We start from the raw sequence: 14,149 nt of genomic DNA on the forward strand, positions 1-14,149 counted from the left end.
TACAAATTGGGAAATCAGCGTAACTGTCTTTATTGACAGATGGCATGATAATCTATGAAGAAAATTCTAAGTAGTTTACAAAAGAGCTACCAGAATTAGCAAGTAGGTTTAGCAAGATTTCTGTATATGAAGTCAATATGCAAAAACAATTGTATTTTATATACTTGCCAGAAACAAAAAATTGCAAATGAACTTTTAAAAGATAGAGTCTTGCTCTCTTGCTGAGGCTGGAGTGCAGTGGCATGAACATGGCTCACTGCAGCCTCGAACTCCTGCGCTCAAGTGATCCTCCCACCTCAGCCTCCCAAGTAGCTAGGATTACAGGCATGCACCACTGCACCTGGCTAATTTTTTTTGTAGACACAGGGTCTCACCGTGTCACGCAGGCTGGTCTCAAACCCCTAGCCATCCTCCTGCCTCAGCCTCCCAAAGTCTTGGGATTTTGAAATGAAATTTTATTTTAAAAAGTATAATTTCCTATAACATCTAAAAGAATGAAGGATGATTTTAACCAAATATGTGCAAGATTTATACACTGCAAACTACTTTCATGGCTGAAACTTTCATGGCTGAAAGAAATTAAAGAGGACCTAAATGAATAGCCACTAATATCATGTTTATGAATCAGAAGATCCTATATTATTAAGAAGTAAATTCTCCTCAAATTTATTTCCAGATTCCACACAATTCCAATCACAATACCAGCAAATGTAGAAATTCACAAGCTCATCCTGTGGAAATGCAAAGGGCCTAGAATAGCATAAACAACTTTGAAAAAGAACAAAGTTGCGAATGTGTTTTGAAGACTTATTACAATGCTACAGTAGTTAAGACAGTGTGGTATTAGCAAAAGGATAGACTGTAACTCAATAGAATAGAATAGAAAGAACAGAAATAGACCCACAAATGTATGGCCAATTAATTTTTAGCAGAGTTTTCAGGGTAATTCAATAGGGAAATGATAATCTTTTTAACAGCTGTTGCTGGAGCAATTGGACAGCCATATGCAAGACATTGAACCTTGACTCTTTTCACATACCATAAACAAAAAAATAACTCAACATTTATTATGGACTGAAACGTAGGAACTTAAATTTGTGTAAGTGTAAACATAAAATTAGTGATTTTATTGTATATAAGCTATAATAACTTGTTTAAATAAATATTTTCTTTTTTTTTTTTTTTTTTTTTGAGACAGAGTCTTGCTCTGTCGCCCAGGCTGGAGTGCAGTGGCCGGATCTCAGCTCACTGCAAACTCTGCCTCCCGGGTCTATGCCATTCTCCTGCCTCAGCCTCCCAAGTAGCTGGGACTACAGGCGCCCGCCACCTCACTCGGCTAGTTTTTTGTATTTTTTTGGTAGAGATGGGGTTTCACCGTGTTAGCCAGGCTGGTCTCGATCTCCTGACCTCGTGATCCGCCCGTCTCGGCCTCCCAAAGCCACTGCGCCCGGCCTTAAATAAATATTTTCAATAACTTGTTTAAATAAATATTTTCATTATTCTACAACACATATTTTGCTTATTTTGTTTATATTGAGTGCTAAAAGAATGAGTTAAAATTCTCTTCTCCTAGAAAGCTAGTTATTACTAAGACCCAGTTCAAATCATAGTCTCATCTAGCAACCACAGGATTTGTCCTCGGAAAGTCTTATAGATTAAAAATCTGTGTTTCCTAAGAAACACAGAACTGCATACAATGTTTCAGTTTTTCAGGAGAGTTCCCATATGCATCCACTATATCCACTAAAGGCTTCATATATCACTGAGCTTGACAACAACTATATAAGAATTATAATTCCAAACAGTTCTTTATATACTTACCTCATGAGATTTGTTTATGAAACACTTCAACAGCAAATATCTTAAGGTAAAAATGAACAACATAAAAACAAGAAACTGATAGAAGAACTCTGCTTTAGTAAAGCCAAACTGCTTGATAAATATTTCTTAAGCACCAAGCTCACATATATGCCACAGAAACCAATGATGATGTAAGCTTTGGCCCTCCTCAAAAGCCAGCAACCAAACCACCCCTGTAAAAACTGGTATTTATTACTGAACCACGGGCTGCTGTTCTTTTTTTTTTTTTTTTTTTTTTGAGACTGAGTCTGGCTCTGTCGCCCAGGCTGGAGTGCAGTGGCCGGATCTCAGCTCACTGCAAGCTCCGCCTCCCGGGTTTACGCCATTCTCCTGCCTCAGCCTCCGGAGTAGCTGGGACCACAGGCGCCCGCCACCTCGCCCGGCTAGTTTTTTGTATTTTTTAGTAGAGACGGGGTTTCACCGTGTTAGCCAGGATGGTCTCGATCTCCTGACCTTGTGATCCGCCCGTCTCAGCCTCCCAAAGTGCTGGGATTACAGGCTTGAGCCACGGTGCCCGGCTACACGGGCTGCTGTTCTGTTAATGATATCTGAATGTGATCCTGCCGGATACGGTTGTTGATACGTTGTATGACTTCCTAAGTAACTGGTTGTTAATCATGTCAAATAGAAAAATAACACTGCCAGGTGTGAGGTGAATAAAAACTGTAACTATTATTATCATGCTCTTGGAAGAGAAGCCTTCTCACTTTCTGATCTTCCCTAAGAAGAAAAGAAAATAATAGATACAGTTCTGGAATTCCCTGACCACTTCCATGATGTTCTTCAAAGTATGGCTATGACATTTGGAAACCTCGCATTGTTTTAGTTTATATTTCTTTTTAAAATTTATTTTTATTTATTTATTTTTTTAGACAGGGTCTCACTCTGTTGCCCAGGCTGGAGGGCAGTGGCGCAATCTCGGCTCACTGCAACCTCCACCTCACAGGTTCAAGCAATTCGTGTGTCTCAGCCTCCCAAGTAGTTAGGATTACAGGCGCGCCACCAGGCCCAGCTAATATGTGTGTGTGTGTGTATGTGTATTTTTTAGGTAGAGTTGGAGTTTCACCATTTGTACAGGCTGGTCTTGAACTCCTGGCCTCAAGTAATCCAGGAGTTCCTTGAACTCCTGGCCTCAGCCTCCCAAAGTGCTGGGACTAAAGGTGTGAGCCACCACACCCGGCCCTCAGTTTATTTTTCTTAACTGTTCTCTATTGTACATGTTCACCTTATAAGTGTTTGTCACTGATTGCTCTACTACATAGGTTCTTTCTCTCAGCACATCCGCTTTTCATATACTGTGTTGTTAGGCACACAGCAGTGAGGACGTGTCCTCCTGCCAGTCCAATCTTCCTAAGTCACATCATATTAGATGACATATATCTTTTATATCTATAATGTAATAATGAATAATATGTATGTTAAATATGGCTAAGTGAACATCATGGATATACTCAGAGATGTACAAAATAGAAGGAAGTAGGGCCAGGCGCGGTGGCTCAAGCCTGTAATCCCAGCACTTTGGGAGGCCGAGACGGGCAGATCACAAGGAGATCGAGACCATCCTGGCTAACACGGTGAAACCCCGTCTCTACTAAAAAATACAAAAAGCTAGCTGGGCGAGGTGGCAGGCACCTGTAGTCCCAGCTACTCGGGAGGCTGAGGCAGGAGAATGGCGTAAACCCGGCAGGCAGAGCTTGCAGTGAGCTGAGATCTGGCCACTGCACTCCAGCCTGGGTGGCAGAGCGAGACTCCGTCTCAAAAAAAAAAAAAAAAAAAAAAAAAAAAAAAAAGAATAGAAGGAAGTATCTGCAGCCTCAGGAGGCCCATGGAAAGCGAAGGAAGTTCAGATTCTAGACAGCTAGCTGTGCTCCGTGATGTGTATATATACATAGAAAAACTTCAGGCCACTGTTGGCACCAGCCAGTGAAATCATTTCTCTCTCCAGTACCTCAGCCCCTATCTCAGCTGCCTTCCTGAATCCCTTTGAGATCCCTTGGTCCTTGGTAGAGCCCAGGGGACTCCTAACATAAAGCCTTAGAGCAATGCATCTGCCTTGGAGGTGGCTTTGTGATTTAATAGAGAATCTCAGTCTTTCTCTGGCTGTGTGCTTGAAAAAGTCCAGTTATTTGACCTCATCAATTTCATTGAAATAAGCTACTCTATATCCCATGAAAATATAGGAATATATTTCAACATTTTCAGAGTTCAGTGTTTTAATGTTAGTTTCCCTGTTCATTTGTTAACTCTGTATGCCTTAAATACCCATTTTGAAATCCATAGTATTGTATTGAAGGATCCAGCTAATTTCAGAATACAATTATTGTATGACTTCCTAAGTAACTGGTTGTTAATAATCTCAAATGGAAAAATAACAGTGCTGGCTGTGAGGGGTGATTTTTCTTTTCCGCCTCTTTTCCTTGGGTTTACTCAACTGAAGCCTGTGTATGCTAGTCACATAACAAATGCTCATTAGATAGTCATCTGATATTAACTGTATGTGGCCCTAGTACCTTCAGTGCCTTAGAACTGTAATGACTTTTAATGAATATCTCCTATTATGTAACATCTGAGTGGTTTTAAAAATTTAATTGCATTTCCCTTTAGCTTTTCAATCCCTTTAGTCTTAAAGTATTTTAAGGAAATATTTTGGCAAGTGAAACTCCTTGTTTCCCAGACTGCACCTCTTTCCTGCATTCTGACGTCTGTTTCCACCTGCTGGCTGGACATTGCTGTCTGGATGTTCCTCAGGTTTCTCAGGCTCAGCACACAGAAATACTCAACCTCATCCTGACCAAATGCTCCCCTTCGTAGGTCTGTTATTCAGTGGCTCAACCCAGAGACCTGAGAATCACCCAAGACTTCTCTTTCTCCCGCTTCCTCCCATGGCTCATCATCCCATCAATTCTTCCTCCAAAATACATCTCACATCTGTTTCCTCTCCTCATCCCCCTGCCATGCTGTTGGTTCGTGCCTTCTTACATGACTGCAGTATATCTTACAGGTCTTCCTGCCTTCAGGGTCTGTCCTCTCCAGCACACCCTCTCCATGGGGCATGCCAACCTTTTCTCCCCTCCTTGATTCAAGCTTTGCAACTACTCTCCCTTTCCCACCACGTGAAGTCTACATTTCTTCCCATGGCTTAAAAACCACTTCACATGCTCCCCCTCTTCTACTTGCATGCGATGTCCTCCCACAACCTCCTTCACTCCATCCAGCCTTCTACATATGCCACGCCCCCTCATACTTCATCTTAAATGTAAACTCCAAATTTCATGAACGAACACATCAATAAATGAAATAAAAATATGCATCCTGACTGTCCCAGGATTGCCCAAAGAGGAGCAGTGTTGACTCGGATATTCAGAGATTAATCTGTGTATTGAATAGTTGGGGCCTTGCTTTTGCTGATTAATTCTTTCATCTAAAATAAACTGTTTAGGGCATCCTGGGGAAGATGTTTTTATCCTGCTAAATCTTGGGAAAGGAGGAGGAAGTGGCTGGCAACTGAAGGCTGAAACACGTGCTACTGGTAATCGTAGCTGTTAACGTTGCACCTCTTTAGATACTTAAAGAATTCCCTGTCTTGGTTCCATTTTGTACACGTTTGAAAAATAATCTGCAGAAAAGAGCTGTGCTAGAAGGACTTCATAGCTCCCAAGAATTAAAAAAAAAAAAAAAAAAAAAAAAATCCACTTGATCAACTTAATTCCTTTTCCTTTATCTTCCCTCCCTCATTCTCCTTCTGTTCCACTCTCTTTTCTAAGCTGTTTCACTTTGCAATATATTGCTGGTAAAGAGTTGCAGGGTGGCCAGGCGTGGTGGCTCAAACCTGTAATCCCAGCACTTCAGGAGACCGAAGTGGGCCCATCACGAGGTCACGAGATGGAGACCATCCTGGCTAACACGGTGAAACCCCGTCTCTACTAAAAAAAAAATACAAAAAAATTTAGCTGGGCGTGGTGGCAGGCACCCGTAGTACCAGCTACTTGGGAGACTGAGGCAGGAGAATGGCATGAACCTGGGAGGCGGAGCTTGCAGTGAGCCCAGATTGTGCCACTGCACTCCAGCCTGGGCGACAGAGCGAGACTCTGTCTCAAAAAAAAAAAAAAAAGAGTTGCAATCTTAACTTGTTTTCTCCTAAGTATTTGATTCAAAACTCCTGTATCTAAAGAAATACAGTTGGGGTCATTAATAAAGAAAATCTTTTTATCTGAAAAAAAATTCCCAAGAGTTAGCAGGATGAAAACTTTTCTGCATACTTCAGGCAGCTGTCAGAATGAGGGAAATGAGGTAATCGAGAAACGGAGCACAGATCAATGTTCACACTCGCGCAAAAGGCGAGATAGGAGGAGAGAGAGGAATGGTCGTTGTGGGTTTTAAGCTCAGATGAGGGCCCCTGTGGGCTCAGCCAGGTCTGTGTTTTATAATCCTATCAAATATAGAGCTGGCATAATGAATTCGAAATGAATTTAGATAAAAATGATTTGTGACTTTTCACTTTAAATCAAAGATCATTACCCAGCAATATATATGGTTGGCACTCTGTAAATAAAAATACATTTATTCAGGGTAAACTTAATACACAGACTTGGAAATTTAAACAGCCCCCAATAACGTTCTAATTTATTTTATGTTCCCTGAAGTTTTCAAATGAAGGCACTACAAGATTATGATACATATGCCTTAGAAAATAGCACCTGTTGACTAAATGCATATTGAGGTTCAGTCACATTACACAGAATTTCGGAAAGACAAAAGAATTTAATGTTCAGGAATTGTTTTGTGAATAATAAAAGGAATGCCGGCTCTGGAAGTAATCTTTGAATAATTCACTATAAGAAAATTGGGAATAGTATATAATGTGGAACACATTCCAAAATAAGAAAAGCTCTGCAAAGAAAAATTAAATTTGTGTATTCATTTATGCAATATACACAGCACATGCCTCTAGGCCAATCACATCAGATTTAGTCTTGTAAAACTAAGGATTACACTGATGATTTCCAGATTTATCTGTCTGTTTGAGTTAAGTTTTATTGTGGCAAACACAGCAGCAACAATAAAGTCAAAGTCTCCAGTGGCTTACACAATAAACATGTATGTCTTGTCTATGGGTCTGTGGCTGTTGTGTGGCTCTTCTGGGCCTGGCTGAACTCTGGTTCAAGCATGGCCCATGTGACTCTCATTCTGGCTAAGGAATGGGAGAGTACAAACGACCATGCCATACCACAAAAGCACACTTAAAACCTCTGCTGGGCTCACGCCTGTAATCCCACCACTTTGGGAGACCGAGGTGGGTGGATCACGAGGTCAGGAGATTGAGACCATCCTGACTAGCACGGTGAAACCCCATCTCTACTAAAACAAACAAACAAACAACAAACAAAAAAAAATTAGCTGGACGTGGTGACGGGCGCCTGTAGTCCCAGCTCCTCGGGAGGCTGAGGCAGGAGAAAGGCGTGAACCCGGGAGGCGGAGCTCGCAGTGAGCTGAGATGGCGCCACTGCACTCCAGCCTGGACGACAGCGCCAGACTCCCTCTCAAAAAAACAAACAAACAGACAAACAAACAAGCCTCTGCTGGAAGGTGGCATATGTCACATCGAGTCACATTCAGTTGGTGAAAACAAGTCTCATGGCCAAGGCAAAAGTCAATGGAGCAGAGAAATACACACTACAGAGAGGCCCTGCCAAGACACACGGCAAAATGTGGGGGCACACACTCTTATTACGGGGAGTGGAATAATTGGAAACAATAATCGAATATACCATAATATCTCTAATATGCATTTTGAGTATCCACCCAGTTTTTGGTCTAGCCCACAATCTTGGGTCACTGCAACCTCCGCCTCCCGGGTTCAAGTGATTCTCCTGCCTCAGCCTCCCCAGTAGCTGGGATTACAGGCACCCGAGGAGGCTCTCAGTTTCACACAGAAGCAAGAAGCTGTTTTACTTCCTTCTACCCTTCAGACTTACTTTGGCGTGTGTGCCTTGATACCACCGGGAGAATAGTTGACACTATTTCTTAATCTCTCAATCCATCAATCAAGAGGGACAGAGCTGAGGTTTCACCTAATGACCTTCGCAACTCAGATTGTTCCCCTCCCTGAAACGCTATCAAACTTTTGGTCTGCGTTTTTCATTTTGGTTCTTACCTAACTTCTTAGTATTCATATATCTTGCGCATGACTTTATTTTACATTCCCGTTAAAAGATCGTTTTGTGGGGTACACAATCTTTAGTTGTCAGTTATTTTTTCTCAGAACTGTGAGCATTACTACACTTCTGGCTTCCGTTGCTGTTGTTGACAAGTCTGCTAACATTCTAATTTTCCCTTTGTAGGTGATCTGTCTTTTCCTTCTGGTTTCTTTTATATTATACTATTTCAAAACTGAATGTGTAAATACAGATTCATTTTATTTGTCCTGCCTAGCAGAAGTTGTCCTTGCTATATCTATACATTCTTGTATTTTATCAGTTCTAGAAAATTCTCGATAATTATCTCCTCAGATATTATCTCCTCTTCATTCTCACTAGTTTCTCCTGTGGGGACTATAATTAGCTGTGTGTTGAAATTTTTCCTGCTTTCCTCCTAGTCTCTTCTTTCATTTTTTTTTCCATTCCCTGTTTATCTATGCTGCCTTCTGGGAACTTTCTTCACTCCATTATTTCCATTTACAACTTATTTTATCAACTATGTCTTGACAGCTCTTTACCGTATCCATTGAGTTTTAAAATTTTAGGAACATATTTTTCATTTCTGAAAATTCTCTTTGTTGCTTTTTGATGCTTTCTTATTCCTTATTTATTCTTGTAATTGCAGTCTTTAAATATTTTACATTCCATAACTGATCATCTCAATATTTGAAGTACGTGGGGTTCTAAATTTATTGCTTTGTTTCTGTCAACTTTTACCCATATATCCCTGGTTGATCTTTGATAATGAGCTCATATTTAGTTGATTTTAACCTGGATAAAATGTAGGGGTTTCAATTAAGGATATTTTTATTATGGAGCTTGCATTTCTTTTGCAATGGTGCTACAGGACACCGCCTTTCATAGTCTTTAGCCTGATCCTTCGAGGAAGCTCTGGCTTAGCTCTCAGATTTGGCCACTGACTCAAGGCCTAAAAGTTGTAGTGCTGCTATCTGCATTTTTTGCAAACCAATCTTGCCTTTTACATTTGTTTACTGTGCTCCATTGCCATTTCGGCATTTGGTTTTTATTTTTGTCATGTATTTTCCCTTTAGACTCGATTCCCCTCATTCTGAAGACTCCAGAAATGCAACAAAATTGTTTTATGCAGGAGCTATTACAGCATTTTCAAGCAAGAAGTCTTTTCAGTGTATCTAATCTACCATACTGCCAGTAGTGGATGTCTCAGGGTTATTTTTTACTCTGGGTTCGTGGCTATGCTCCTAATAGTTGAGCTTGCCAAGACTTGAAATTCCCAGACAAATGGAGCATGACTTAAATTATTTTAAACTTAGAACATCAAAATCAGAACACTTAAGCCCAGGCATGGTGGCTTATGCTTATAATCCCAACACTTTGGGAGGCTGAGGTGGGAGGATTGCTTGAGCCCAGGAGTTCAAGACCAGACTGGGTAACATAGGGAGACCCCATGTCTACAAAAAAAGAATACGAAAAATTAGTGGATGTTGTCACATACACCTGTGATCTCAGCTACTCAGGAGGTTGAGGTAGAAGGATTGTTTGGGCCTGGGAGGTTGAGGCTGCAGTGAGCAATGATAACACCACTGCACAAGACCCTGTCTAAAAAAAGAAAAAAAAAAGAAACCCTTAATTTAGATTTTCTTAATCAAAATGGACCCTGTGCCAGAACTGGTTTGCTCAACTGATGGACACACTATGTTGACTATGCTGACGAGATTAGGTGATTGCTAGGTTTGCTGTGCCCACAAGGTGCAAATAAATCTTACTGAATAATGACAATGCTATAATCTCACATATAAAGGCTAATATATAGTTATAATCACAAATACTTAGCTAGTATGGCCGAATTACTCAGATTTTACTATAACTTGATTTATGGTAAGGAGGCTATTCAAGGGAACATTGCCATTATTGGCCTGCTATCATGAGCTTGGGATTCGGATGTTTATTATTCTATAATTTATCTTTTTGAGGACAGATCTTACCTATTCATATAATTTGTTCTTTGAATATCAGTATGTCTGGTTTCCCCCAAAACAGAAAGTGATACTAACTGCTAATGGATCAGGTTTGGTGAATAAGAGGCTATATAAAGTGAAAAGGCTATAGAAGTGAGAAATGTTTACAAGGCTATACTCTCACTAAGCAGAGTAAGTGTTTAGTAAATATCTTAATTGAAAACATTAATTTGGAAAGATAATGAATTATGCCCTATATAAAAAACAATCACGCAATCATGAAAATGTGTTAAAATTAGGGTTTCTGACCATTTTTAAATAAATTATGCTCTTGATTTAAGAATTTTATATGTAACAATAGTTTTCAAGATGTATATAAAAATGACAGTAGAAGCTAAGAAAATGTCTGCGCCCTCCCCCCACCACATAGAACTAGGTAATTAATGCTTTCAGTAAATAAATGCCCTTGAATTAGCCAGAATTATATTGAATTGTTTTATACAGTAAATAATATATTCACATGAGCTTTTATAGTATTATTGCTAAAAGTAAGGGTCCTACCAACAGGAGACTGGGATGAAGGGATGAGCTGATTCAGGCAAGGATCAATAAAACACACTTGTGCAGATTCAAAGTTAATTATCCAGTGAGGATTCAGTTTGCACAAGTCTTTCGTCTCAGCTCTGCATGAAGCACTCTCTGAAGCCTCCTTACCAACTGTGGCTCTAAGAATAGAGTAAATTCATTCACTCTTATTTAAACACATATATTATATCCCTGTGTAAATGTCAATCATTTCAGTTTCAGTACAAAAGACTGTATATTCACACCAGAAAAGTCAAAGTTAAAACATACTAAATAAAATGGTATTTCAAAGCTTGCATATTCTACCTATAAAAACCAGTGAGCCAAAGATGTTCCTATTATTTATAATTATTGATTCCTGAATGTTTGTGTTAATATATTTCAAAGATTAACATTGAAAAGCCTCACAGAAAGGAATAACAATACCATGAAGAAATCTAAACTAATTTCTTTGACATCTTGACATTTCTTATTTCTCCAAAAATTACATTTTCATAGAAAATATATTTGTACTTCAAATACACTTATGATGGACAAATTCATGGTATTTAATTGCATGGTATTTATTAAAAACTCATGCTCAAAATTTCAGTACCAGAAACTAGCATCCATCATCTCGACAGCAAAACACAAAACGTGAGAAAAACTAATCATTCCTTTAAGTGAAATAAGGTAACTTTTACCTAAAAAGGCCTCGAGGCTAGTGAGGGAAAAAAAGATGCTTGAAATGTAAGAAAAGATCTTGAAGTATTTCTTTTCATCTTTATTCTCTCTGTTGCTTTTTCTTTTGATTTGAAAGATCAGATGAGACCACATATAAATGTATCTGGGAAGTGTCTTCGGGAATTTAACTCACTTCTTAAAAAGAGAAAAGAACTAAATACATTATGTGATAAATACAGTATTTTTTATTGTAAATTCTGTTTGAATCCTTGTTCTTTCAAAGGCTACAATGAAAGAAAGAACAAGGAAAACCCCATATTTTATGATTTGTGATGACAATAGTCACCACAAGATAGTTTTTTCAGTGTTGTTAGCACACAGTTAACAACAATATATAAGAGAATCTGCATCGTTCAGTCACAAAATCTTCTCTCCAAATCAGAACTACAAACTGTATTCTAGATAGATATTTCCCTGTTAGTAAAATATAAACTCAGACATGGAAATTCTACATCTTTTTGGAGAAGTCTTAATGATTACACTGGGATCAACAGAATCCTACAACCAAAAGTCCCTTTTTATACTTTAACTTGTACTAACTATGCTGTTGAGAAAGCTGCTTTCAGGATGTAAGAACTAAATTATTAGTGTTTTCTAATAGGTGTGCAATACAGAGCTGGAAGGAAGAATAAAATTATTCACTTCAAGAAAAAGGAATATGATTATGGGGGAAGTATGTGAAGTGAAAATATTGTATGAATGTTTTACAGTAATTATTTAACACAACACCATATATTTAAATTATCTTGTTATACGTCATTTGAAAAAATGTAAGTACATTTGAATAGAAGTGGGTGTTCTTTGTGTATCTGTAAGTAAGCAGCTTGTTGACATTTGTTTATTGCATGAAAATATAATTGTAAAGAGTTTCATAGCCTATTCAGTGTAAGCCTATATCCTTCATATTTAAGAACTTCGATATATGTTTGGATTTAAATAACAGCAAATTGTTGTACATGCTTTGGAGGAAAAAAATTTTTAGGTGATTAAAAAATGTTTCTTATCGAATAATATCAAAGTCCTATTATACTTCCTTTTACACACCATAATGAATTAGTGATCAAGAACACAAGTGTAGATTTAAACTAAAAGAAACAAAAAAGAAAGAACAAAAAAGACAGCCTGCATAGTGACAAGAATCCGTCTCCCTTCATGCCAGTAAAGCTCTAGCTGTGAGCATGCTCAGAACATGGGAGGCACTGAAGTTACTACATCAGAACTCCTGCTGAGGTATGAGGAGGATACGTCTAATAACTCAATTGCTGTAAACCTATGATTATTTTTCTGCTTTTAAACATCTCTTCAGCCTCAGATTGATTACAATGTTCTTTCTACTTCATTTCATCGTTCTGATCAATGTCAAAGGTAAGGCTGCTACTTTCTCGCTTTAAATGAGTGCAATTCCCAAAGAATACATTTCTATGTAGTTCTATGGCAATTGTAAAAAATGTGTTAGGGTGTTTAAAAAAAAAAAAGGACATCAAATTTGCCTTGTATTTGTCATTACCTTTCATTGCTTTTAGTCCCATACAGCCTAGTAATTTTTAGATGCAACAAATTTTTCATGGAAGCATGCCTTTGTATGTTATTAAAGCTGTAGATAAAGTACGTCAAAAAACAATGTTGACTATATCAATTAAAACGCAGAAAATATTTTTGGCATTTGTTTTAAAAAGTATGACAAATTAATAAACTAAAATTGTGTTTTGTGGAATTTCAACCTGTTGAAATATGTCCATAAAATTCATGTACTTGTTAGTAACTATCTTGCGTTAATGTAATTAAACTGGGAACTCCAAAGCCACAGGCAGATCTAAAAAACAGTATCCGTCTCTGAGAGTAAACCTCTCTAAAATAAAGTTATTAAATGTCTATAAAAGTGCATTTACTTAGATAATTTTCTTTTGCTTTTAATTTGTGGAAATTTTTATTTCAGTCAAACTCTTAATTTTCAAGTCAGCACCATTTTCATTGTAAAGCTCACCAAAAAATAAAACTTAAATCTTCACTTGCTTTTAAAGAAAAAGATTCGTTGTCAGCCTATACATTCATAAACAACCTATTAATCATACCCAAGGTTTGCTGAGGTTTATTATTCAAAAATGTTTATATTTTAATTCATATTTTTTCTTAAAGAATTTTGATAAACCTCTGAGAATAAAGGTTAAAATTTGAAATTGTTTTTATTTTCTGAAAAATTCGTTTTAGGTTTTTTAAATATTCAGTTTTATTAAGTGAATTCCAAGTGAATATTTTAAATCTTGAAACAAAGTGCAACATTTAGGAGGAATTATTTTAAAATTTCTAACAAACAAAAGATTTTTAAAAGATTTAAAATATCTAAATTTTATTTTGAATTTAAAAGAATACTAAAACTTTACTTCAAATATTTAAAATACATATCTCCATACACCTAGCATGACTTTTATTTTATATTTTAATATCTCTTACATGAAAAACTTAGTATTAACTAAGAAGAAACAATATATGAACTCACCTGGCATGCAATACAGTTGTAGCAAGCAGTCTATTGCTTTATTTAAGGTCCTATTTAAGGTCCTACTTCAGAAGTTCATGTTCTATCCACATTTGAATATTCAATTTTATACGATTTTAAGAATATATAGCTACAAAGTAGTTTCTTGGATTTAAGACAAGTCATAGAGATCATCTGTGCCCTTTAAAAAAATATTTAATTTACAGGACTGTAACCATAGTTTAACCAATTTTACTATATTTTTGCTTTTACACATGATAATGCATTTAATTGATTTTGCTTAAACCGTTTATGAGATGAAAAACATCTACTACTAAAATAACATTTTGTGATTTACCATAATGTAAAGT

At 37.5% G+C, this 14,149-nt stretch overlaps 1 protein-coding gene across 1 annotated transcript in view; it reads left to right on the plus strand.

Annotated features, from left to right (window-relative positions):
- RXFP2 (relaxin family peptide receptor 2) overlaps nucleotides 1-14,149 on the plus strand; it is a 99,248-nt gene that overhangs the window by 15,160 nt on the left and 69,939 nt on the right. The window contains exon 3 of the mRNA XM_050766012.1: nucleotides 12,584-12,667. Coding sequence (XP_050621969.1) covers nucleotides 12,584-12,667 — 84 coding nt within the window. The remainder of the gene's footprint in view (nucleotides 1-12,583; nucleotides 12,668-14,149) is intronic.

The sequence above is a fragment of the Macaca thibetana genome, chromosome 17 (assembly GCF_024542745.1).
Source record: "Macaca thibetana thibetana isolate TM-01 chromosome 17, ASM2454274v1, whole genome shotgun sequence".
NCBI lineage: Eukaryota > Metazoa > Chordata > Mammalia > Primates > Cercopithecidae > Macaca > Macaca thibetana.